The sequence below is a fragment of the Eptesicus fuscus genome, chromosome 22, assembly GCF_027574615.1.
Source record: "Eptesicus fuscus isolate TK198812 chromosome 22, DD_ASM_mEF_20220401, whole genome shotgun sequence".
Taxonomy (NCBI): domain Eukaryota; kingdom Metazoa; phylum Chordata; class Mammalia; order Chiroptera; family Vespertilionidae; genus Eptesicus; species Eptesicus fuscus.
Window position 1 is genome coordinate 30,681,910 of NC_072494.1, and position 26,563 is coordinate 30,708,472.

Genomic DNA, 26,563 nt, shown 5'->3' on the forward strand with positions numbered 1-26,563 from the left:
AGGGGGGATCGTGCCTATGCCCAAAGGACAGCAACAGTTTCCAGAGTGGTTGGGTCTTAAGAGTGTGCCCTGGAGCATGATAAAAACATGGCTGAGGCCCCTTACCCCAGGAAAACAGACCTCTGTTTTGGGAGCCTATTTGTGACAATAGCTTAGCCTACCCTCGTCAATAGGCTTCAGAATGAGGATCTCTCAGGAGCGGCTAGAAGGCTGCTTTCTATCAAGCTCCTGGGCTGGATTCTGTAGCCCCTTAGCGTGGGAAAGGTAGGAAAGGCACTGAGCTAGGACCCTCATGCAAGCTTCTAGGTCACCTTCTCCTCCTCACAGGCCACTCCTTATTCCCCATCTCTCTGAACACCCAGGCTGGTGCTGGACCTCTTTGCTCTTCCATCTACACTCGTTCTCCCGGTGAGCTCATCTCGGCTCCTGCCAGTGTCCCCTAAGGCTGACAATGTCCCAATTTCAGTGGCCCGGGGGACACTGCACTTTTTGGTTCTCCTCTCACCCCTGACCATACCCGTCAGAGGCTCTCTGTGGGGCTCCCGAGGTCCTGCAGTCGGGACCTCTACCCTCAGCTGAAGTCATTCCAACCGCCTAGCCCACACTCCACATTTGTTTACTAGGCATTGCAAGGTAACCCATCCAGCCCCGCCCAACCAGCTCCTCCCACAGCCTTCCCCTCCCTCAGGGAAATGGACCCCAAACTCTGGAGCCCTACTTGGCTTACTCTCCATCACACAGAACCAAATCCTATGGGCTCTCTCCAAGCATATCTAAGCACTGCTCACCACCTCCAGCACGACCTCCCTGGTCCAAGCACCGTCATCTCCCCACTGGCTACAGCATTAGTCTCCTGCCTCTGCCTCCGCCCCTTCTAGTCTATTCATAACCCAGCAGCCAGTCATTCTTTTAAACACAGTGATCCTTTCAGACATGTCACTCCTCTGCTCATTCAGATTAAATGTCAGTGTCCTTAGAGCCGGAGTAATCTGGCCTCCGTCTTCTCTGTCCTCATTCCCTAGCACCTTCCTCATTCACACGCTCCAGCCACACCGACCTTGCTTTTTCTTGACAAGTAGAAGACCTTCTGTTTGCTGCCCGGAATGGTCTTCTCCCTGACACCTGAATGGCTTTTTCCTCACTCCAGGCATCTGCTCAAATGATACCTCGCACGTGAGGCCTTTGCTGACCCACATGGAAACTCAACATCCCTGGCCGCCCTTAGCCTGCTGCATTTTTCTCCAAAGCACTTAATGCCATCTAGCATCTTGTGTGTTTCCTTGGTTACTGCCTGTCTTCCCTGCCAGAACCAAGCTCCATGAAGGCATGGGTGTTTCTTCTGTGTATGAGGTCCCAACACTTAGCGCACCTGACAGGTGCTCAGTAAGTACTTACGGACAGTCTGAATGGCTGCCTAACGGCGTTCTGCAGAAAGCTGGACAGCCTCTCTCCCACTGAGCATGCCTCCAGTGCCCACACTTTCCTTCTCAACTCTCTGAAAAGTCCTGAAATCCCACCAGTTACAGCACAGAAAGCAAAGCTGGGAATGATGGCTGACTTGGGGAGGGCAGTGAGTGGCAGGAGGGGAAGGGCCCAGCCTCTGAGGCTGGAGAGTAGGGCTTGACCAGTGTCTTTACTCCTGTGAACTAGCTCCTGAGGTGCCACTGTGGGAGGCAGGGGGTACCTGAGGAGGACTCAAAGGTAGACAGGCCAACACCTCAACTCCATAAGCACGTATGGGGTTCTTACCTCGGTGCCCACAGGTACCAGAGATCTCAAATCACATCTACTGGGGTCTTTTCCTGGAAACTTCATCACATCAATGGGTAAGAGAGGGCAGGGCCAGGTTTCCCCGGTCAGCTCACTCTCTTGTTTTTAATATCTACTTCAAATGTTTCTAGTCTCCACAAACCTTGACCCCTCCCTCCAGTCTTACCACGAAACTTCACTTCCTACTGCTTAGAAAAAAACAGAAGTCTTTAGACCAGAACCACCTCCATTTCCTGCCACCAGACCTCCGTGTCTACCTGCACAGGGCCCCTGCTCTACCCTTCCCCTCCCAGGGCCATGGCAGAGGTCACCTCTGAATCAGGCTAACCTGTCCACCTCAGGGGTCTTTGGATGTCAATTATCACCCACCCCACCTGCTTCATCGTCTAGCTCTCCCTTTCAGCTGGGTCCTTCCACCAGCCCTCAAATGATCCCAAGCTCCCTAAGATTAAAGCAACACAAAATATTCTCCTATTTCTCGAGCATTCCTCCCACTCACAGCCAAACTTCTTGACTTATCCTCATCCTCACACAGTGGGGTGGACATCTCCATGGCCCCTTCTTCTATCCAATCCTCAGCCCACTCTGGCAAGGCTGACACCCATCAAGGCACCCAAACTGCTCTCACCAGGGTCCCAATGACTCCTGGGTCACTAATGCCATGGTCAATTCTCCCTCTCATCTTCCCTGGCCTCTGTGCAACATCTGACATTGCTGATGCCCCCCTTTTCTCCGCTCTCCCAACCCCCCGAGAAAACACACTTTAAAATCCTCTCTCCCTCTAGCTCCCTGGAACCACACTGTCCTGGCAGGAAAGACCACACATGAACGAGCCACTCCCAGTTGTCTCCCTCCTCTGCATCTAGACCCACACACGCTACTGCCCACTAGTGCCTCCCTCTGACTCCAAAGCCAACATATCCAAAACTGAACCCATTTGCCCCTCCTTAGTTGCTGTCTCTCCAGAGCTTGCTCTTGGAGACCAACCCTTTATCTTGCTTTGTCATCAGACAATGAGCATCATTCTTGGTGATGCCTCCCCTCTTTTCCCCCACATCCAATCAGTTACTGAGCTCCCCTGAATGGACCTGATGGACACATCTCATCGACTTCTCGGCCCCCCGCCCCCCTTCAATTCAAGCCACATGCCCTCTCACCTGGGCCACGGCAACAGCCTTCTGTAATTGGTCTCTCTTCCTATAGTGGATCCCCCCTCATCTTCCTGCCCCCACCTGCTCCTCCAAAGCATTCTCCACACAGCAGCTTGATTTAGCTTTTGAAAATGCCAAGCTATTGTCACGCACACAGTCTCCCATTGCTCTTACAGTTCCAAATCCCTAACCTGCCCACATCTCCAGCGTCATCCCTGAGCTCTCTCCCTCCCACCCCTAACTCCCCAGCCTCTCTGGTCTTTCTGCTGTTCCTCATATGAGTGCAGAAACTTCCCTCCTTACAGCCTGCGTCCTAAGGCTGGTCTCCCTTTGCTCCAGCTGTTGTCTCTGCTGCAGACTTCCTCTCCTCCGTCTTCCCCCTTCGCACTGAGCTAGACTCATCCAGGCCCAGCTGAAGCACACGTACTCGGCTAAGCCTCACGAGCCCCTTAGGTCCATTTTCCTCATCATGTGCCCTTTGTCACCTTGAACTTCTTCTTGGTAGCACTTATGATTACAACTCATTTTTTAAAATATTTTTAATTGATTTCTGAGAGAGGAAAGGAGGGAGGGAGAGATAGAAACACTAATGATGAGAGAAAATCATCAATCGGCTGCCTCCTACATGCCCCACACTGGGAATTGAGCCTGGAACCCAGGCATGTGCCCTGACCAGGAATCGAACTGTGACCTCCTGGTTCATGGGTTGATGCTCAACCACCGAGCCACACCCGCCGGGCTAGAATTCATTTTTTATGTAATGATCTTTTCCATATTAGTCTGTACCAGCAAATAGAAGGGAACTGTGTCTCTCTTTTTCAGGGTGCTGGCACAGAGCAAGCACTCAAATATCTCAGTGAATTAATAACTGCCTACAATGTGCTAGGAGCTTTACATGGGTTGTTCCCCTCACTCTGCACAGCAAACCAATGAGGCATGGGTACTAATTTTATTATTCCCATTCACACTTTACGCATCGGGTCCTGAAGCTCAGGGGAATCATATAACGTGTTTGAGGTAACAGAGCTGGTAAGTGCTGGTAAGGACGCAATCTCAGGCTTGTGTCCCATCAAAACCACTACATGGCATGTCCCCTCTACACTCCCCACGGTGCTCACACACTCACCTTAGACTCCGTGGGTGCTCAACCAAGAGGGTGGACACTATGTCATCTTGCTTGGTCCTCAAGGTCACCCTTAAGGTCTACAAACAAGAATTACAATTCTTTTCTAAGTGAGGGCGGAGAATGGAATTTAAGGGGTTCACCTGGCAGTAGGTAACCATGCTGAGCTGGAACCCATGTCTTCTGGCTCCTTCTCTGGGGTGATTCTCTCTACAACACAACCCACAGTTAGGCTCTGACAGGTGGGGTTATGCGGGAAAGCTGTGCAGTAGAGTTAACACAGCAGGCCCAAGACTGCTAGCCTGAGAGATGTCTGCTCACAAGGATGGCCCCTGGCTGATGTCCGAGGAGGTGGATTTGAGGAAGGTTCCCCTAACCGATATGGGGAGCTCCCTGTACCTAAACTGTCTGCAAACAATGTGGTTTATGCTGAGCACCAGGTTTTCTTCTGGAAGTCTGGAAATTGGGTATATGTTGGGCAGAGGGTGCCTACACGATCAGTCCTCGATAAACACCCTGGGCACTGAGTCTCTAATGAGCTTCCCGGGTTGACAACACTGTCACACATGTTGTCACAGTCCAGTGCTGGAGGGGTTCAGCATGTCCTGTGTGACTTCCCTGGGGAGATTCTTAATAGTTTCTGCCTGCTTTCCTCTAGCCTTTGCCTCGTGTGCCTTTTCCCTTTGCCTATATAGCTTTGACTCTTTTCATTGGAATAAAGCATCGCGGTATGACCCGATGCTGAACCCTGCGAGTCCTCCCGGCAAATCATCAAACCAGGGCATGGTCTTGGGGACCCCCAACACAGAAACTTTCTTAAGAAGAAATGAGTTTTGAGGGTTTTTTTTTAATTTGGAGATTAAATCAGGAGGCATTCTGGGCAGAAGAAATGATGTGCAGAAAGTTCAGAGCAGATACGTCAGGGGTAGAGGCCCCACAGCTCTGCAGTGCGACCTGAACAGAGTGCATGCTGAGCACACCGCGCATTACGGTGATGACACAGCAGAGAGGGGAGCGGGAGAGGTCACACTTGCGAGAAAGGTCTAGGGTCAGCGATGTGCAGTCACACACACGGAACTGCTAGTACCAAGGAAGGACTGAAAGCATTTCGTGTCCGTCTGGCTGTCCACAGCTGATCTATGGCATTGCACTTCTAAGGAAGGTCCGGGGAGTGCCATTTGGAGGTTGAAGTAACACCCCACATTATGCCTCAACATAAGGAAACTAATCTGCTCCACAATAACCTACTTTCCTTTCATTCAAGGCAATTACTTGACTTTTTCCTTTATCCCTTTGAAATGCCTTTGCCCACAGCCCAATATCCCCACCCTATCCCTCCTGCCCACCCCTCTTCACGCCTCAGGAATAACCCCACACACCTGTTTAATCGCTTCTTTTATTCTGCAGCTACGGAGACATAAGCTCGTTATTTTCCCTTTAACCTGGGGAAGCCTGGTAAGCTTTCCTAGGTTGCGCCACGGGCATCTGCCCAGCCTCTTCCTCAGATTCCCAAAATCATAAAGGCAGAGGAGGGGCTTTCGTGGCCTGCTTGGCTCCACCCCACCCCCTGCCTCCATCCTCCAGCATCAAAGGGCCCTCGGAGCACAGCCCGCTGTTCCAAGCCATCCCCCTTAGTAAAAGGGAACAGAAAGGGCGCTGGCCAGCAGCCTCCCATCCAGTCAGCCTCACTCACTCCTTATCCTGCTCTGACTTCATAGTTGGATCCACTAAAGCAGGGGTGGAGAAGCTTTTTTTTTTTTTTTTTTTTTTTGCCAAGGGCCATTTGGATATCTGTAACATCATTCGAGGGCCAAAGTTATCCGCTCAAAAATTAGCCTTCTATATTTGGCCAAACATTTAATGAACTCACCCCTAATGCCATGGCAGGGCCAGACCAAATGCCATAAGCTCACCTACCCTGGCTCCTGAGGGTGGGCTGCTCCAGAGATTGCCAAGTAACAACAATAGACTAGTTACATGATGGTCTAACCTGGCAGGGGGCAGTTCTCTTGCTTGTCTGTTTGTAATTTAAATTTGAATGCCTACAGGCTAGACATACATTTTCCACCTCCCCGGAGGCCCCACAATTCCCTGTTGCTATCAAACACAAGGAAGAAGAAAACCAACTTTACCAAATACCCTCCAGACACTAGACTGTGTGTGTGTGTGTGTGTGTGTATGTGTGTGTGTATACACTCATTTATCCTTCCAGAAACCCCCAAGCGGGTGACATTACTACCTCTGTTTACCAGTGGGAATACAGAAGCTCACCAAAGTTGGGCAACTTTCTCAGACCATACAACTACAACCAGCAAGTCACAAATCCAGAACCGAGCCCAGGCCTGCCAGATTCTGAAGTCCACGCTCTTTCCAGGATGCCACGCGTAAAGGCAGTAGGTCTAGATTAGGCTATGCCTGAGAGGCCCCTCTGCAGCCGTGGGAGAGAATCTGGAAGGGCAGGAAGGGGGGTGAATGCACAATTAAGGTAGCTCAGGGAAGAAGTGGGGCGAACTCGAACTCAGGTAGCAGCCCTGGGGATAGACAGATCAGGATGGGCTGAGGGAGACAGGCTGGGGTGACTGAGGGCAGCGCCGATCTCTGGTCAGGGAGAACACAGGGGAAGAGGTGGCTCGGGACTAGTATCTAAGGGGCTCTTCAGCCATCACAGGGAAGATTTTGTGTTTCACAAATCAGAGTGGCCAAGAAGAGAGCTGGGTGAGGGACTTGCTCCTCCTTTCCTTTCCTTCAGAGCAGAGGGGAGCTCTAGGGAGAGGAGCCCAGGGAATAGCAAGCCAGCTGAGGACCCAGCCCCACGTGGGCACTTGCGGGGGCGGGTTGGGGGGGGGGAGAGGAGGATGAGAAGCTCGAGGTCACGGAAGGGCATGGCGGTGGGGACAGTGTGGCACCCTCCAGGGAGATGGGCAGCAGCTGCAGAGCAGGCTGGCGACAGAGGATTACCAGGCCCTGGAAGCCGGATCCCAGCAGCGCAGCAGGTGCAGGCACAGGTGCAAGGCTGGCTGCTACTCGAGAAGCGTGTCAGTGAGGGAGAGGACAGGGGCTGGGGACACATGGGGCCTTATGCTTAACAGAGCATGTGTGTGTGTGTGTGGGGGGGGGGGGTCAGTTTTAAGAGAGCAATGGCAGGAACTGTCCTGTGTCAGAGGGAGGAGAGTGCTGAATCAGGCCTACACGTGGAGAAGGGGCTGTCTCTCGGTGGGTGCTCAGGACAGGAGAGGAAAAAGCTGTGGGGACATTCAGGGGTGCTCTGAATTGATGAGAGGGGACGCTGATGGAACAGATGACAAAAATCAAGGCTGACGGTCTGCAGAAAGTAAGATGGGCTCCCTCCCCACTCACCCCAGGAGGGATGCCCACTAGCTGTCATTTCACACTGGGCCGGAAAGGAGGTGGGAGGAGGTTGAAACGGTAAAGGGGAGATAAATGGTGGTGGGAGGAGCCTTGACTTGGGGTGGTGAACACAATACAATAAACTGATGATGCATTATAGAATTGTACACCTGGAACCCACGTACTTTTATTAACCAGTCACCCCAATGAGTTCAATAAACAAAACTGTAAAAAGCACTGGGCCCACAGACCCCGCACCCAAATGCGGGTGAACCTGTTCTTGCTACAGCGCCATCCACGCACCACCACCTGCCCCAGACAACAATATGCAGCGTGTGCTCGGCACTGTCGGTGCAAGTGGACTTGACATTTTCTGCCAGGAGTGAGGAGTATTTTCACTTCTCTTTTCTCCCTGGTCGTCCAGCCACTTCCTCACAAGACAGGGCTTGCGGGGACCATATGAGTCAAATACTGTCTGACCCTCCAAATAAATCTGTCGTCTGGGCAAAGGGGCAACCTCCCTGGGGTCCAACGTCGGCCTCAGCAGTGGCAGGAGCCCACCAGCCCCGGGGATGGCCTCTGCCCCGTGGCATGTTCCCCGCCACCCCCGCCACACGCAGAGACCCACCTACCACACTCCGCTGGGGTGAGAGCTCCTGCCCCAGAGAAACCGCAAGAGAAGTCACCACCTGCGCAGGAAAAGCTCCTCCGAGACCGGGCTAGCCACTGCTCCCCCTTCCCCTGGGAGCCCCACCAGTGACAAAAACATCAGGCAGCCTTTGATGAATGCTGCTCTGGTTCCCTCACTCCCCTCCTGCCCACAATCCCGGCTTCCTTCAGCCCCGGTGCTGTGAGGAAAGCACGGGGACTGGCATCAGCAGACCTGGGCCAGGGCTCGGGCCGGTCCCTGCATGCTATGACATCTTTCAAGTCACGTCTGAGCGCCAGCTGGCAACCGGGGAAGAAACAGCATGGGCATCTCCCTTCTCTCAGGAAGGCAGTGAGCAGCTCAGGGGGGGGACGGGTTCCTTGGAAATTGTTCGGTGCTATTCTGAGCTCTGGGATCTAAGCCGGTCCTGCAGGCAGCTCAACCTCTCTCCGCAGAGCCCCGCCCAGCACATGCTCCCAGCCACCAGTCCCTGGCAGCTCAGAGCCCGTGGGAGACACATCTCAAATGAATACCATGCAATCATTTGTTTAGGCCTACTCTGCGCCTGGTTCCAGAATACCAACAGGAACAGACATAGAGCTGCCCCCAGCACGCCCAGCTGGAAGGGCTAGCAGAGCGGTTGTCTGTTCAGGCGGTGGCCAGGGGCATCTACAGGAGAATCTGCTCCATGATGAAGGGACAGACCGCACAGGCATTGCCAGAGTCAGGGTCCCCTTGCCGACCCCCGGGACTGAGGAGCGGTGGGCAGACTCAGCTCTCTGAGAAACCAGGGAGAGGGGCCTGGAGCAGAGGAGCCAGACGCCTTTCAGAGCCCGGCCTGGCCCCGCGGTGGAGCCTAACAGCCTCTGATCTGACGCTCTGTGCTGCTCCGTCACCATCTGGAAGATGTGGAGAAGTGGCCTGCTTTGGCCTGCCTCATACGGGTATCATGGAGGGCAAAATGGGGACAAAAGGACAAGAGCAGTGAGAAAATGCTTTAAAAAGGAAAAGGCTTTACAAGCAAGGACTTATCATTTTTTCCTTCAGGGTCCTCCCCAGTCAAGCTGAGATCATCACCGGAGGCCTGTGTGAATGCTGCCGAGCCCTGCCCCTGGCTAGCCTATCAGGACCGACTGAGAGGCTTCCATTCCAGCTCCATCCCTCTGCAAACCATCGCCACTGGACTATGCAAGCCACCCGTCAGTCCTTCCAGTGGAGGGGACCCCATCTCCTTGCCATAGTCTTCCCACGGCCCTGCCTCCCGCAGCCAGGGTACCCTGGTTGAGGCTTGCTGACACGGACCATCCTATCCCCACTGCCCCAGACCTCCTCCATCACCTCCCCTCCAGCAGCACTTCCAGAAGCTGGCTCAGACAGCAGACTGTCTCCTGCCTGTGTCCAAGACCCAGAGAAGGGGCCTCCAGGATCCGAGACCCAAACCATTCCACTGAATTCAAAACAAACAAGAGCAAAAACTTTTTTAGAGAGTTTTGACTGCTTCTATCTCACAGTCATTTCCTGCAGCCAACTTCTGTCTCTTGCATTCAAATGAGAGTCGAGTTGGGAGGGTCTCACCCAAACCGTCACTTGTGCCAACAGCCCTGTCCCTGGCAGTGTGTCTAAGGCAGAGTGGGCAGCAGCACTCTGGATTTGAGAAGCCCTGGCCAGCCTTTCCCCGCCTGAAGTTATTTCACACACACCCAGCACGGTTCTGTTCCAGGAGGACTTCAACCCTTCTTTTTTTTGGCGTGTGATGTCTTCCTCAGCCCTTTTAAAATGCAAATGTCTCTGACGGAAGGAAGCTTATTCCACTGGCCCAACCCCAGTTCCCACACAACACCTGTGCCCAAATATGTACTGAATTAAGTCGGTTCCTGGATGCCTGGTCTCACAGGCACGGGTCAGAGCCCAGGGCCGTGGAGGGTAGGGGGTGCAGAGGGGCAGTCTGGGCATCCAGCCAGGCCTCTCATTTCACCAACCTCAGGCGGGCCCAGGGCAGGCCTGCCTGCCACAGCGAGACAACTTGAGTTCCGATGAAAGTAAATCTGAAATAGCCAAATAAGGAAACTCTGCAGGAGGGTGCGGAACCAGCTGAGAAAGTCTGCAGCGGGGTGAGCAGTCAGGAACGTGGTCCCAGCCCTGGCCCGCTTGGTTAGAGCGTGGGCCTGGGAACCCAAGGGTGGCGGCTTCGATTTCTGGTCAAGGGCACATACCTTGGCTGCAGGTTGGATCCCTGGCCCCGGTCTGGCGCGTGTGGAAGGCAACCTCTCTCTCACTCTCTCTCTCCACTCCCCTCCCTTCCACTCTCTCTAAAAAAAAAAAAAAAAAAAGCAAGAAAAAGGAAATCAATGGGAAAATATCCTCAGGTGAGGATTTTTAAAAAAGAACGTGGCCCCACTATTCATTGAACATTCTCAGAATCGCCAAAACCCCGCAGACCGGTAACACGAGGGAGGCACCGTGGTGTGGAAAACCCGGATGGCACCAATTCTCTGCCTGTGCCTGGGAAACTCATTCACCTCTGAGTCTTGGTTTCCCTCCAAGACACCGTCCTTTGAGGTGTGTGTGTTTTGCGTGTCTAAATGCGAGGTTTCCGTTCATTCCAATATTAAAGTTTCATTTCATCCTGGAGTGCTGTGGTTGGAAAGTCTTGCAAAAGTGGAGGTGATGCCTAAGGGTATAGAGAAGGATCCCGGGGGTTGGGGTGCGGGTGTGCGGGCGCACCCCAACTCGAACCTGGCCCTCCAGCCCACAACCGCGCTCTAGAGCAGCTCCCCAGCCCGGGACCCGGGTCCGTCCTCGCCACACCCCTCCTCCGCGAAGCAAGCCCTCTCCGTGCCCCACCCCGCACCCGCTGGCCTTCCTGCGCCAGGCGGGGACTCGTCCGGGGCCCCAGCGGCGCGGGGCGCGGGGCGCGGGGCGCGGGGCGCGGGGCGCGGGGCGCGGGGCGCGGGGCGCGGGGCGCGGGGCGCGGGGCGCGGGGCGCGGGGCGCGGGGCGCGGGGCGCGGGGCGCGGGGCGCGGGGCGCGGGGCGCGGGGCGCGGGGCGCGGGGCGCGGGGCGCGGGGCGCGGGGCGGCACTTTCGGTTTCAAAGTACATGGGACAAGCCGAAAGCGCTCCCGAGTCCCCTCACCCCGGCCCCACAGCCGAGGGCGCTGCACCCCGGGCGGGGCCTGCCGGGACTCACGTGTGGCTGGGCGCGCTGGGCTCCGCCGGCGCCGGTCCGCAGGCGCTGGGCTCCTCCGGGCAGCACGCACCGGCGAGGCCGGCGAGGCGGGGCGCTCTCAGCCCCCAAGCCCAGAGCAGGGCCCCGCCCTCGGAGGAGGAGGGGCGGGCCCGCGAGTGGGGGGCGGGGCCCAGGGCGGGGCCCCAGGGTGCAGTTGGAGAGGTGGGTGCAGGATCCAGACCCTCAGATGCACTGGACTGGAAGGTAATGGGCAGGAGGCCCTGAGTTACCCAGCGCAGATAGAACTTTTTTTAAAAAATATATATTTTTAAATTGATTTCAGAGAGGGAGAGGGAGAGAGATATCAATGATAAGAGAGAATCATTGATCAGCTGCCTCCTGCACGCCTCACACTGGGGACTGAGCCTGCAACCTCGGGCATATGACCCATGGGGGAATCCAACTGGGACCTCCTGGTTCATAGGTCAACGCTCCACCACTGAACCACGCTGGCTGGGCGGGCAGATAGAACTTAAACCCACCGTCTCTAGAATCATTAATACCCACAAATAAAAAGCCTCTCTGATGTCTCTCAAGTGGGTTTGAACCATACATCAGGGGCACCCTCCTGCCAGGGATAACCAGGCTCGGCCAATCCAATCACATTTGACCCTTTAGCCAAGGTCTGAGGTCTGGCTCAAGTCGTCCTGCCCCACCTTCCTTCAGGGTGAAAACAGTACTACACACAGCACTACAAATACACCGTCACAGTTAGTGTTCACCTGCCCTCCTCCTTGCTGCTGGCCTGGCAATCCCTCAGAGGTGTAGAGCTTGCCACGTACCAAGAGTTTTCCAACATCTCTTTCGATCCTCAGAACAGCCTTGTGAAGTAGACCTGGTCACCCCATTTTACAGAGGAGCTCTCCGAGGCCCAGAGAAGTGACGTGAAGTGATGTACTGAAAGCTAGGCGCTCAGCAAGTGCTATAGCCACAAGTTGAATGCAGGTCTCCCAGCTCCTAAATATAAATATAAGACCCAAGGGCTCTCTTTTACATTACTTCTCTCCATGAGCAGATGTTCTGAATGATGTGTGCAGTCTACATGAATCTCCTCTGTGGAAATGGATCGCACATAAAGAGCACGGACTTGGGATGGAAATGGACCGAAATTTCAATTCTAGCTTCTTCGGTTTCCGTTTGGCAGCCATGGGAAAGTTACTTAACTGCCCTGGGCTTCAATTACTGATCAGTAAAAGGGGGAAATAATGATATAGCCAACTCAGGTGTGCACAGGAGCCAGGCAGGAAACATACAGCAGGGAGGTTATTTTTTTGTGTTGCATTTTTCAAAAATTATTATTTTTTAAGTGTTGGGGAAGGGAAGGAACATTGGTGCATTTAAGAGCACTTATGGGGTCTCAGGGAGCAGCCAGGCTCGGTGCCAGCCTGTCTTTATTTTTCAACAAGAGCCAGAAATTCAGATGCAAACCTTTTGGTTGGTGAGCCAGACTAACCACTCCATTCCAAAATGGGGCCTGCCGGCATTGCTCCGGGACTCTAGATCCACCTCACTGTCTTGCTGTGAGAATGAAATGAGGTGATGGCATTCCTGCTCTCCTGACACAGAGCAGGTGTTCTATGAGCCTTAGTATCTCTCTCTGTTCCCCACACAGTATACCTTCCTCCTCCTTTCTCATTACCCATCCCCACCCCAGGACACTATGAGCGATGTGTTTTGTAAAGGTATATCTCCTTTTACTGGCTAGAAACAGGAGGGTCTAGTGTGCATATATGCAGGTATGCTCAGGGCCCTCGGTACCAGCACTGACTGTGATTCATTTGTTTCTCCCTGCCCCTCTTCTCCATCAACTGAGTAAAGCAGTCAGTTTGTTTCAAGAATAATATCTAAGCTTTAAACGTGATGGGATCAGATGCTGGAGTAGAGATAGTGAATCACAGAGGTGGCAAGTACAGGCCACATGACCCCAGGGCTAGGAGTCTAAGTAGCAAGGTAGAGGGATGTTAGATGGCTGATAGCAGGAAGTCAGGAACATCTTCCCAGGTCCCCTTGTTAAGCGCAGAATCCTAGGCAGGGTGTCTGGAAGAACCGAGAACACACACCCTGGGACCTAGCCCAACCTGATGGAGAAGACATGATCACTTTTCTGAAGGATCTTGAAGATGGGTGGGAAGAAGAGGAACAGGACATATAATACAAACATTAAATACCCAAAGTTATAGCTATGATTTATGGTCTCATTACGCACCAGGTAATGCGCTCAGTGCTTTATTCATATTAACCCATTGAATCATCAGGTCTACGCTACAGATGAGAAAACTCATCTCTGGAACCACTTGCCCCAAAATTGCCAAATTTTTAGTTTGGGAGAGGTGGGATTTGAACCTGGGAAGTTTGATTTTGGTGCTCTTAGCCACTCTGCCACACTGCCCCTCAAAGAAATGGTTGGTGTGAATTCACATAAAATAACTCTGAGAAGGAAATAAACTTTAGCAGGTTTAGTGTTTTCAAAATATTTGCAATAAACAGAATCAGTGTTGAATCAGAATTCATCTACTAAAATAAGGGCAGGATTGAACTATACACTAACTTTTTACACAGAAGAAAAGGGCTAAATATTTATATGTTCCTTCTAAACACCCTAAGAATATCCTGACTTTAGAAAACCATAGCTTTCAGCTGTGTGGCTGGATAGGTCAAAAGGGTAAAAGATTGCAGCGCTGACTGGCAAAGAAGAGGTGGTGCAGATGGAGAGTGCAGGGTGCCACCTACTGGAATAGTAGATGGATGCATTCTCTTCCTCAGGCTGCCCTTCCATGACAAGACTGATCAATGTAGTTAGTGGGTTAGTTAAAGCAGGGTAAAAGCTCTTACCTTCCATTGTTTAGAGATGAGTGAGATCAGGCAAGGAGGAAAAATCCTCTCCTTGGGTCTTAGATTGCACCTCTAACTTCCATTGCAAGTTATAATGGAAAGTCTTTGCATGTAATGGAAAATATGATAGAGCAGAAACCACTGTCAGGCAAAAAGCAAAGCCTCAGGGTCCCGAGCACATAGAATGCTCACTTGCTCACTAACTCGGTCCTGCACTGAGCAGTTAATGAATGAATGCCTGTGGATTCTCTGTATTTAATGTCTTCACCCAGTGATATGTATAGCACCTTTGTTTTTATCAAATGACCTTTTCCCAGGTGTCAGTGTGCTGATCGCACCACAAGAAGAGAGGCAGGGAGTGCTGGGTAGGGACGGGGTGAGCTTCCCCCAGGACTGATGTATTTTTTTAATAAAAGGTTTCCTTTTCAAAGACTCTTTTTCCAAGGATACATCTATGAACGTACCACAGTTTATCCATCCATTCATCTACTGAAGGACATCTTGGTTGCTTCCATATGTTGCAATTATAAATAAAGCTGCCATAAACATTTGTGTGCGGGTTTTGGTATGGACATACATCCCCTGTATATGTGCACCCAGCAGCTGCTCTTTTAGCTTAAGAAAGACTGTGTGTGGGGTTTTTTGTTTGTTTTGTGTGTTTTTTTTCCTACTTGCGTCACTCTATTCTTATCTGTTATGTGTAGGCTCAACACCCATTTGAAAAGGCTTATGCTGTACCTGTATTTGTTCCAGGGGATTCCTCCACACAATGCATATACTCACCCCTCCCATTCTTTGTTCTTGGTTTGATTGTCTGATTGTCAGCCTTTTTTGTTGAACAAATGAGGTTTGTTTGTTTGTTTGTTTTTACCTGTGCAGAACAAATGAGGTTTTTATTGTTTTAAAATTAGACCTGCTGTCTTCATTTGCACCACTTAGCTAAACTGCAGTCTGTCGATTTTGACAGTTTTTTTATTAAGATCCACTCATGCAATTCCCATCAGCGCTTGGAAAACATTTTAACATATTAATTCTGCATAGTCACTGTAAAGCATTCAAATACAGACTTTAAGGTTATTATTTAGCCTTGGGAGTCACCAAGTAAGATTTGATTGGCACAATTTGGGTTTGTTAGACTTCGTAATAGGTTGGGAACAAGAAAGACCATCTATTGATATTTTTTCTTTTTGAGAATGGTGCCTACTCTATGTGGAGATATTGTAAACAATCTATATATGTAAAAGGCTAAGTGACCGACTGACCATCCGGCTGATCGACCGACCGACTGGCACATATGATGCACACTGGCAATTTAAAAATAAACATTGACTCACACATGCACGATACATGTAAAGCTCTCGCTGGCGCCAATTGCACATATGTGTTTCGATCTGTCATTGCCGATCCTGAATTTGGTTGTTTTTGTTGACATTCTGAAGCTGAAAGAAAGCCGTGTTGTCGACAGAATAGGTCTGGAGAACAACTACTGGCACAACGTACCTCTGAAGATATTAAAATATTTCTTCTAATTAATTTCCTTTCAATGTGCACGAATCCGTGCACCGGGCCACTAGTGGTCTTATAACGCCGGTTAGCCACAGCTTCCCTTTCACAGCAAACAGGACAGAAGGAAAGGCAGAGGCTCAGGAAGGGCTTAGTCTGAGAAAAAAGACAAAACCTGACAAATAAATGTCTTTGACTCCAACACACCCAGTATTCCACAACCTTGCCCCTCTATCCTGGGAATTTCCATGCGAACTTCTATAGGCACAGTGAGGGCCTCTCATGTGATACCGACCCCATATGGAGCTGCTGCTGCATCCGTTGCACATACTTTTGTTTCATGCTTTCCCCCCGCTTTTTAAACAACTCTACTGTTCCACTTTCAATACCACAAAATTCACCCAACCAATAAATGTACACAGCTGTGCAACCATAACCACAATGAACTGTTAGAACGAATTCATCAGCCCTTGTGTCCTTTCACAGGCAAACCCCCACTCCCAGTCCTGGACTCCGGCAAGAGAGGATCTGCTTCCTGTTTCTATAGCTTTGCATTTTCTGAAACATTTATGTAAATAAATATGTAGTATTTTGTATCGATTGCCACAATGTTTTTGAGGTTTATTCTGTTGTATATATCAGTAGTTTCTTCTTTTTTTTATTGTTGCATAATACGCCACTGTATGGATACACCATATTTTGTTTATCCACTCACCAGCAAATCGACATGTGGATTGTTTCCAGTTTCATAATAACGTGGCTTATGAACATGTCAATACATGCATTTGTGTGGACATACATGTTCATTTCCCTTTAGGTTGATTCCTAGGAGTAAAATTATTGGGTCTTATGGTGCATGCACATTGAATCTGTTAAAAAAATTGTCAGTTTTCCAAAGTGGTTGTATCACTGTATTGTATTGCATTTCTACTGGCCTTATGGGAGGGTTACAATTTCTTTAAAACCCTGACCACAGTTGGCATTGCCAGTCTTTGAAAGTATTAGTCATTCTAGTGGGTGTCAGAGGTAGTTCATTGTGGTTTTACTTTACATTTCTCTCTGACTAATGATGTGACATCTTTCCATACATTCATTCGGCATGTGCATGTCTTCATTGGCAAATGTCTATATCCAAATTTTATGCTTATTTAAATGTTGTTTTTTTTTGTCCTCTTATTATTGACTTGTAAGAGTTCTTGAATTCTAAGAGTTCATTATATATTGTGGATACAAATTGTATATCAGATATACGTTTTGCAAGTATTTTTTCCTGGTCAATGCCTTGCCTTTTTATTTTTTTGTGTTGCATTTTTCAAAAATTATTTTTTTAAATTTTGATGAAATCCAATTTATCATTTTTTTTCTCTATTATGGGTCATGCCTCTGGTGACATAGTTTCCCCATATTTTCTTCTAGAAGTTTGTAGTTTTAGCTCTTACATCCAGGCCTGTATTCCATTTCAAGTTAATTTTTGTGCCTGGTATGAAGTAAGGATTATTTTTACAAATCTTTTTTTTTTTAATTTATTTATTGGGGTGACACTGATTCACAAAATTATACAGGTTTCAGGAGCACAATTCTATAATACATCATCTGTACACTGTACTGTGTGGGCCACCCCAAATCAAGTCTCTGTCCATTAGCATCCCCACCCTATACCCTCTTCCACCTCCTCCACCCAGTGCCCCCATCCCAGCCAGCTGCCAGCCCGCTCTCTATCTATGAGTCTGTCTCTATTTTGCTTGTTAGTTCATGTTGTTCATTAGTTTCCACATATGAGTAAAATCCTATGGTATTTGTCTTTCTTTGACTGGTTTATTTCACTTAGCAAAATGCTCTCCAAGTCTACCATGCTGGTCAGAAAAGGTAAGATTTCCTTCTTTCTTTTTGTGGCCAAGTAGCATGTCATTGTGTAACTGTACCACAGCTTTTTTATTCTGATGGATACTTGGGCTGCTTCCAAATCTTGGGTATTGTAAATAATGCTACAATGAGCATAGGGGTGCCCATATTCTACAGAATTTGTGTTTCGGGTTTCTTTGGATAAATTCCCAGAAGTGAAATTGCCAGGTCATAAAGCAGTTCTATTTTTAATTTTTTGATATAACTACAAACTACATCTCACAGTGGCTGCACCAGTCTGCATCCCCACCAGCAGTACACAAGGGTCCCTATTCTCCACATCCTCACCAACACTTGTTTGTTGATTTATTGATAATAGCCACTCTAACAGGTGTGAAGTGCTATCTCATTGTGGTTTTAATTTGCATTTCTCTGATGATTAGTGACATTGAGCATCTTTTCATATGTCTATTAGCCATCTGTATGTCCTCTTTGGAGAAGTGTCTATTCAAGTACTTTGCTCATTTTTAAATTGGATTGTTTTGTTTTTTTTTGGTGTTCGGTTTTATAAGTTCTTTATACATTTTGGATATTAACCCCTTATCAGGTGTATGGGCAAATATGTTCTCCCACTCAGTGAGTGGGATGTCATTTTATTTTGTTGATGGCTTCCTTTGCTGTGCTAAAACTTTTTAGTTTGATGTAATCCCATTTGTTTATTTTATTTTTCCTTTGTTTCCCTTGCCCGAGGAGATCTGTCATAAAAATATTGCTATTAAAAAATGTCTGAGATTTTATTGCTTGTGTTTTCTTCTAGAACAGTGGTTGGCAAACTCATTAGTCAACAGAGCAGCAAACCGTGGCTCGCGAGCCGCAGTTTGCCGACCACTGTTCTAGGATTTTTATGGTTTCTAGTCTAACATTTAAGTCTTTAATCCATTTTGAGTTAATTCTTGTGTGTGGTGTAAGAAAGTGGTCTAGTTTGATTTTTTGCACATATTTGTCCAATATTCCCCACAGAATTTAATGAATAGACTATCTTTACATCATTTTATGTTTTTGCCTCCTTTGTCAAATATTAATTGACTGTAGAGGTGTGAGTTTGTGTCTGGGCATTCTATTCTGTTCCAATGACCTACATGTCTGTTTTTATTCCAGTTCTAGGCTATTTTGATTACTACGGCCTTGTAGCATAGCTTAATATCAGGTAGCATGAGTTCTCCAACTTAGTTTTTTCTCAAGATTGCTGTTGTGGAGCGGAGGCAAGTGAATGACCCCTGGAGCCCAGACCAAATTAAAATTTAGGGAGCCTTTATTAGCCGGGCAGCCGGGCGACCCGGCGACTGCTCTGCCATTCTCCACGCAGGGAGACCAGAGAGCAGTAGCGACCCTTTGTGTAGGAACGCTTTTAAGCACATTAACCACATCTGGTTTTTGCAGAACAAGTAACCCAAGACAAAACAGTTTTTCCCAAGCAACGTCAGGATCATGCCAATGACGACCATGTTATTCACAGGGTCATCCTGTTCTTCAGAAAGCTGACAGTGTTCTATGAAATAAGGCCTACGTGCTGGGAAGGGGCCATGAGTCCCTATCTCAAGGCCTGGCCTGGTGTCAGCACTGACATCTCTATCTGGGGCATAGTCCACGGCCTCAGTAGTGCTCAAAAATTCCCACTCTCTAACATTGCTGTTGTTATTAGGGGTCTTTTGTGGTTCCATATAAATTTTTGGAATATTTGCTCTAGTTCTGTGAAATATGCCATTGATATCTTGATAGGAATTGCATCGAACCTATAGATTGCTTGGGTAGTATGAACATTTTAATGATGTGAATTCTTCCTATCCATGATCACGATATGTGTTTCCATTTATTTGCAGCTTCTCTAATTTCTTTCTTCAGTATCTTATAATTTTCCAAGTATAGGTCTTCTACATCCTTGGTTAAATTTATTCCTAGGTATTTTATTCTTTTTGAAGTAATTGTGAATGGGATTGTTTTCTTAGTTTCTCTTTCTGGTAATTCATTATTGGTGTATAGAAATGTAACTGGTTTCTGGATATTTATTTTATATTCTGCTACTTGACTGAATTCATTTATCAGTTCTAGTAGTTTTTTGGTGGAATCTTTACGTTTCTCTACATACAGTACTATCGTCTGCAAATAATGAGTTTTACTTCTTTCCCATTTGAATGCCTTTTACTTCTCTTTCTTGTCTAATTGCTGTAGCTAAAACTTCCAGTATTGTGTTAATAAGAGTGGTGAAAGCATATATCCCTGTCTTGTTCCTGATCTTAGGGAAACGCTTTTATTTTATTATTATTTTTTAAATATATTTTATTGATTTTTTACAGAGAGGAAGAGAGAGGGATAGAGAGTTAGAAACATCGATGAGGGAGAAACATCGATCAGCTGCCTCCTGCACACCCCCTACTGGGGATGTGCCCGCAACCAAGGTACATGCCCTTGACCGGAATCGAACCTGGGACCCTTGAGTCCACAGGCCGACGCTCTATCCACTGAGCCAAACCGGTTTCGGCAACGCTTTTATTTTTTGCCCATTGAGTATGATGCTGGCTGTGAGTTTGTCATATGTGGCCTTTATTACGTTGAGGTATGTTCCCTCTATTCCCACTTTGCTGAGAGTTTTTATTGTAAGTGGATGCTGGATTTTACCAAATGCTTTTTCTGCACCAATTGATATGATCATGTGGTTTTATCCTACATTTTCTTTATATGGTGTATCACATTTATTTATTTGCAGATATTGTGCCAACCTACATCCAAGGAATAAATCCCATTTGATCATGTTGTGTAATATTTCTAATGTATTGCTAAATCTGGTTTGTTAATATTTTGTTGAGGATTTTAGCATCTATACTCATCAGGGATATTGGCCCATAATTTTCTTTCTTTGTAGTGTCTTTATTTGATTTTGGAATTAGGAAAATGCTGGTTTCATAAAATCAGCTTGGGAGTCTTCCCTCCTTTTGAGTTTTTTGGAGTAGTTATAGGATAGGTTTTAGTTCTTCTTTGATTGTTTGGTTAAGCCATCCAGTCTAGGACTTTTGTTTGTTGGGAGTTTTTAAATTACTGCTTCAATTTCACTAGTTATAACCTGTCTATTCAGATTTTTTGATTCTTCCTGAATCAGTTTTGGAAGAGTGTATGTTTCTAGGAATTTATCCATTTTGTCCAGATTGTCCAATTTGTTGGCATATAGTTATTGGTAATATTTTCTTACAATCCTTTGTATTTCTGTGGAGTCAGTTGTTAATTCTTCTCTTTAATTTCTGATTTTATTTATTTGGGTGTTCTTTTTTTCTTGATAAATCTGGATAAAGGTTTATCAATCTTATTTATCTTTTCAAAGAACCACTCTTGGTTTCATTGATCTTTTGTATTGTTTTTCTAGACTCTCATTTATTTCTACTCTGAGCTTTATTATTTCCTTCCTTATACCCACTTCGGGCTTTGTTTGTTGTTCTTTTTTTTCAAGTTCCTTTAAGTGTAAAGTTAGTTTAGCTGAGATTTTTCTTTTTTCTTGAGATAGGTCTGTAATGCTTTGAATTTTCCTCTTAGGATTGCTTTCACTGTGTCCCATAGATTTTGGGTTGTTTCAAGATATCCTTTCATCTCTTCCTTAACCTCATTGTTAATCCTTTCATTGCTTAAGAACATGTTATTTAGCCTCCATGTCTTGTGTGTTTTTCAGTTTTCTTGTGATTGATTTCTACTTTCATAGCATTATGGTCAGAGAAGATGCTTGATATGTTTTCAGTCTTCTTAAATTTACTGAGACTTGTTTTGTGCCTTAACATGTGGTCTATCCTAGAAAATGTTCCATGTGCACTTGAAAAGCATGTCCATTCTGCTGCTTTGTGGTGAAATGTTCTGAATATATCAAATCCATCTGATTTAGTGTGTCATTTAAGGCCACTGTTTCCTTGTTGATTTTGTCTGGAAGATCCATCCACTGATGTCAATGGGGTGTGGAAATCCCCTACTATGACTGTATTACTCAGTCTCTCCCATTATGTCCATCAAGATTTGCTTTATATATTTAGGTGCTAACTTTACAAAGGGTTATAGCCTCTTGTTGGACTGCCCCCTTTATCACTATGTAATGTCCTTCTTTGTCTCTCACTATATAGCCTTTGTTTTAAAGTCTATTTTGTCAGATATAAGTGTTGCTATTCCAGCTTTTTTTCATTTTCATTTGTATGGAATATCTTTTTCCATCCCTTTACTTTTAGTCTGCGTGTATCTTTCATTCTGAGATACGTCTTCTAAGACAGCATATATAAGTGTCTTGTATCTTAGCCATTCAGCTACTCTATGCCTTTTGATTGGATCATTTAAGCCACTTACATTTAAAGTTATTATTGAACCCTCGACCTTTTGGTGTACTGGATGATGCTCCGACCAACTGAGCCAGACCAGTCAGGGCAGCTGTTGAGAGATAGGTTATTGAAATTACAGACTTTAATAGCAGATTGGCCTGTTTTTTTTTCTTGCACTTCTATCAGGTATTTTCTTGTGAACTGTCACCTTTATGATTATTAAATGACCATGTTTATCCTTGATAACATTCTTTGCTTTTGAAATCTTTATCTGACTTTAATATAGCCACTCCAACTTAAAAAAAAATCATCACCTGAGGATATGTTTATTGATATTTAGAGAAGGGGAGAAAGAGAACATCCATTTGTTGTTCCATTTATGTACTCATTGCTTGATTCTTTTATGTGCCCTGACCAGGCATATTGGGACAACACTCTAACCAACTGAGCTACCCTGCCAGAGCAACAGTATATTAGTTTTCTATTGCTGCATAACCAATTACCCCCAAACTTACTCCAAACACTCGTTACTTCATAGTTTCTGTGGTGCTAAGAAATCTGAGCACAGCCGAAACCGGTTTGGCTCAGTGGATAGAGCGTCGGCCTGCGGACTCAAGGGTTCCAGGTTCGATTCCGGTCAAGGCATGTACCTTGGTTGCGGGCACATCCCCAGTAGGGGGTGTGCAAGAGGCAGCTGATCGATGTTTCTCTCTCATCGATGTTTCTAACTCGCTATCCCTCTCTCTTCCTCTCTGTAAAAAATCAATAAAATATATTTAAAAAAAAAAAAAAAAAAAAGAAATCTGAGCACAGCTTAGCCGAATTCTCTGCTTCATAGTCTCTCATAGGCTGCAATTGAGGTGTTGGCTCTCTAGTCATCTTAAGGCCCAAATGGGGAAGGACCTGTTTCTAAGCACGCAGTTGTTGGCAGGATTCTAAGCACGCAGTTCCTGGCAGGTTGTTATGCTAAGGACCCGAGTTCCTTGCTGGTTATTGGTAGGGGGCTGGCCTCATATTCTTGCTACATGGACCTAACATTGCAGCTTGCTTCATCAGGCATGCAAGTCAAGACAGTGGAAAATCTATCCACAAGTCAAAAGTCATAATCTTTTAACCTAACCACAGACATTCCATCACCTTTGCTGTATTCTATTGGTCAGAATCAAGTCATTAAGTCCAGCCCACACACAAGGGTTGAATACCAGGAAGCAGGAATCCAATTTGTTTTATTCCCAAACTCTATTGTTACTAAAATTTACTGCTACAGGGTATTCCTTCACTAAGGCAATTAAAGTTATGATAAAAATGTAAGTTGGGAGGAATTACATGTGACTTATTTTTCCTAAGAGAAAGCTGTTTATGTATTCCCATAAATGCGGTTAGAAAATGAAGTCGTTTCTTAAAGACATTTTACTATATAGCATGGCTCCTCAAACTTCATTATTGGATTCTTTCTGTATCCACTTATTGATACCTTCTTATGAGTATTTATAACAGATTTCTAACTTAAAAAAACTAATATACATGTTTCTTTTTCTTACATTTCCTGTAATCAGAATGTACTCATTATTCATTTTGGGGAAGCACAAAGAGAAAGATCGTGATTTGAATTGTAAGTCATATTATTCTCTTTGAGGAGACCCTAAGTGATCAGATAAGACCTGTGTTAAGTGATCAGCAGTTATTGACATTTATGGGTAAATCCTTTTGGTAGCAGGAAGAAACATTAAAATACAACATATTTAATAACTAAACTTGGCCCTGTAACCAAAGTATTTGCAATATTAATATTTTTGAAAATTACTTTTTGCTTGTTCCCTACACCTATTCCTATTAAGATAGAATTTTATATTCTTTCATCTTTATTTTACTCACTTAATTGTAGGATTGAGAAAAAGTTTTGATCATAATTTACCTTTACCACTATCCATACTAAATTAGAATTAAATTATAGAAAAAATATTTTTTCATTAATATTACCAGATGCATCAATAGTGTGATTTATTTTTAGTTGTGTAATGAAGAAAATACTTGGGTGATTTTTCAAAAATGATAACCTTGAAATTAATAACATGGTCATTAAAGATTTCTAGAGTTTGCAATTTTATAAAATATTTAGAATTTCACAGTGAAGAGGTCCTAAATTCCTCATACAACATGAAATTATATAAAAATAGAAGACATAGACATCTTTAACTCTTTAATCCTTTGATTAAGCAGCAAGCATATCACTCTTCCAGGCCAAACACTGCTTAAACAAAAAAGAAAAATAAGGACGTGCAAAATATTTACAAAATATGCAAAGCACACAATAAAGACATCTCACTATATACATGTGTCATATTACTAATGAAGCTAAGATTTTTCTACTGTGTGCTCTAGTGTACATAAATCAAATCACAGCACATCCCTCAGATACAGCACTTTGGCCTGTGGCTGGGATAGAACAGATTTTAAATGAATCACAATATACTTAACAGCTGGACAGATGCTGGTGCTGACCAACTTGACTGACATATGCCACATATTGCATACTGAAGGCCTACTGACGAGACAAGACAATAAAAGCTGTATAGTATGCACATATGCAAGACAATCTAAATACTTTAGGCTTTAGATATCTTTTGTCCCCATGGCTCTTAAAGTAAAAATAAGTATAAATTCTTGAATATTAAGTATTTTAAATTAGATTTTATCTGGTTACAGTCCAGGGGCAGAACTATTTAAGATGATCCAATGAGAATGACAGACACATCCTGGAAACTTTGTTTATGCCAGAACTTAAGGTCCTTAATGAAAAGAAGTGGTCTAAATGTCAAAATTAAAATAATCAATGGACTTGAGTCTAGAGCTCTTTAAGGCTTTAGAGCCAATGATAGGGACTATCTTCCCAATAATTTGGGAATATATGACCTCTCAAATAATAAATTAGGCCCTTGAAGGTTGACCACTTTGTGAAGTAGTTCTAACTATGATGAGAATGTGAATGTGCAAACATTTAGCCTTATATTCCACTAGTACAGCAATCTGAGCAACCTGTCCCTTTGCACAGTCATGATTCCAATATGAAATCATCATATCAAAAATATTAGTAACATACTGTTGAAATACTATCACTTTTAAAATATTCTTTGTAAGTGCTTAATGATTATGTGTTGAATTAAGAAGACCTGAAATGCTTTTTTGTTTCTATAAAAAGGGGTCTCAGCATTTTAAGTTAACAGCACAATTGTGACAATATACGGATATATCTTTAGATAACACAGAACAAATCCTTAAATTTATTTTATAAAATAATGTTGATGATTTAACCCTAAACCAAACCCAGTCATACACGTTGGCTGCAAGAAATACACAAATGTATCCAAATAGTACAATAGAGATTTATCAAGAAACCATCATTTATATTAAATGCAGACCATATTAAGTATGAGGGCAGTTTTAAGTTCAGAACCTAAACACAGAAAGGGTATTGTAATAAATGCTTCCATTACCACTATCTCCACATAACTGACAAAATATAATTCGCTTCTAACATCCCTAGATGTAGGCAACTACTAGTTAAAAGCAGACAGCATTTAGAAACATTAAAACAAAAATCAAAATGAACTTCATTTTCAAGGAACTTAAAGACATTGTACTTTAACAAATTAAGTCCTCATTCGTATTTATTATTATTCTGATCCTATTACTGATAGATGACAGGTCAATGACCTTTAAGCAAGAACTTTGCACTAGGACCCCAAGCTCTATTTAAATGGTTAGTAGGTTCAGTACATTCTTTATGATTTCATATAATTGCTTTGCAATTGATTTAATTGCTTTCTTTGAAAGGAACATATTAATATTCCTTTAGAAAAGAAAGCAAGATTTTTTTTAAAAAAGGGATATGTGGCTATAATTTCTTAAATATGCATTAAATGAACATATGCCAAAATATGAAATGCAGGCTACTTATTCTTACACTCCTAACATAGGAAAATGTTAAAATTAAATTAAAGAAAAAAATGTCAAACATCCTTATCTTAAAAAACTTAAGGAGTTTTCACAATTCCTAAGTCAATATTCTTGTACTAAGAGCCTTGACTATGAAGAGGCAGGAATATAAAGAAATCTCAATAAAATAAATACAGTAAAAACAAAAAAACCCTTGGTATATAGAATACTTAATCTTTTTTTTTTCCTTTTATGAGAGCATGTTGCTGAACATATACTCTAGAAAGGAGCCTAACTGTAGGCTTTTTCTTATACAACATCTCAGTTGGTGAACTAAAAAATTTCTTAGACATCCACTACGCTAGCCCACTGCCTTAGTTCGCAGCCTCAGGATCTAGGAAGGATTAGTCTTTCCTCGTTCTTGTTGGTCAGATGAGCATTGGTACATGGTGGGTGAAAAGTTACTGCAGCTCTGTCCAACTTAATTTTAGTGCAGTGAGGATTGTGAGTCTGTCTGAATTCCGATAAGTGATGGTGGCTGCTGACCACCAACTGTGGACAACACTGGTCTTGGGTTTAGACGGGGTGGCATTGAATTAGCAGGGCGAATGAGAGGTGGTGGAGGCTGATTTAGAGTTGGCCGAGGCTGGATGAACCGAGCCTGCTGCTGGAGCGGAGGAGGCTGCCGGTGAAGAGCAGGGGCAGCAGGCAGTGTTGGACGAAGAAGTGGTGGAGGCTGGTTCAGAGTGGCAATGGGGGCTGTTGGTGTTGGAGTGGATGGTGGGGCAGGAGGTGATGGACCCAGAGTCCGAGGAGCCTGTGGGGTCTGTGCCTAGAGGT

General features: G+C 45.6%; 2 protein-coding genes across 3 annotated transcripts in view; both read right to left on the reverse strand.

Moving 5' to 3' along the window:
- Positions 1-11,297, reverse strand: part of TRAF5 (TNF receptor associated factor 5) — a 43,709-nt gene extending 32,412 nt beyond the window's left edge. Inside the window, exons 1-2 of the mRNA XM_054712102.1 lie at positions 11,229-11,297; positions 10,021-10,086 (exon numbers count right to left, since the gene is read on the reverse strand). The gene's annotated coding sequence lies outside the window, so the exon portion shown is untranslated. The remainder of the gene's footprint in view (positions 1-10,020; positions 10,087-11,228) is intronic.
- Positions 11,298-23,974: 12,677 nt separating this feature from the next.
- RCOR3 (REST corepressor 3) overlaps positions 23,975-26,563 on the reverse strand; it is a 52,270-nt gene continuing 49,681 nt past the window's right edge. Inside the window, exon 12 of one of the 2 annotated variants that reach the window (XM_054711539.1) lies at positions 23,975-26,555. In XM_054711539.1, the coding sequence (XP_054567514.1) occupies positions 26,211-26,555 (345 nt within the window). In that variant the 3' untranslated portion in view covers positions 23,975-26,210. The remainder of the gene's footprint in view (positions 26,556-26,563) is intronic. The other variant, XM_054711538.1, reaches the window with a different exon arrangement.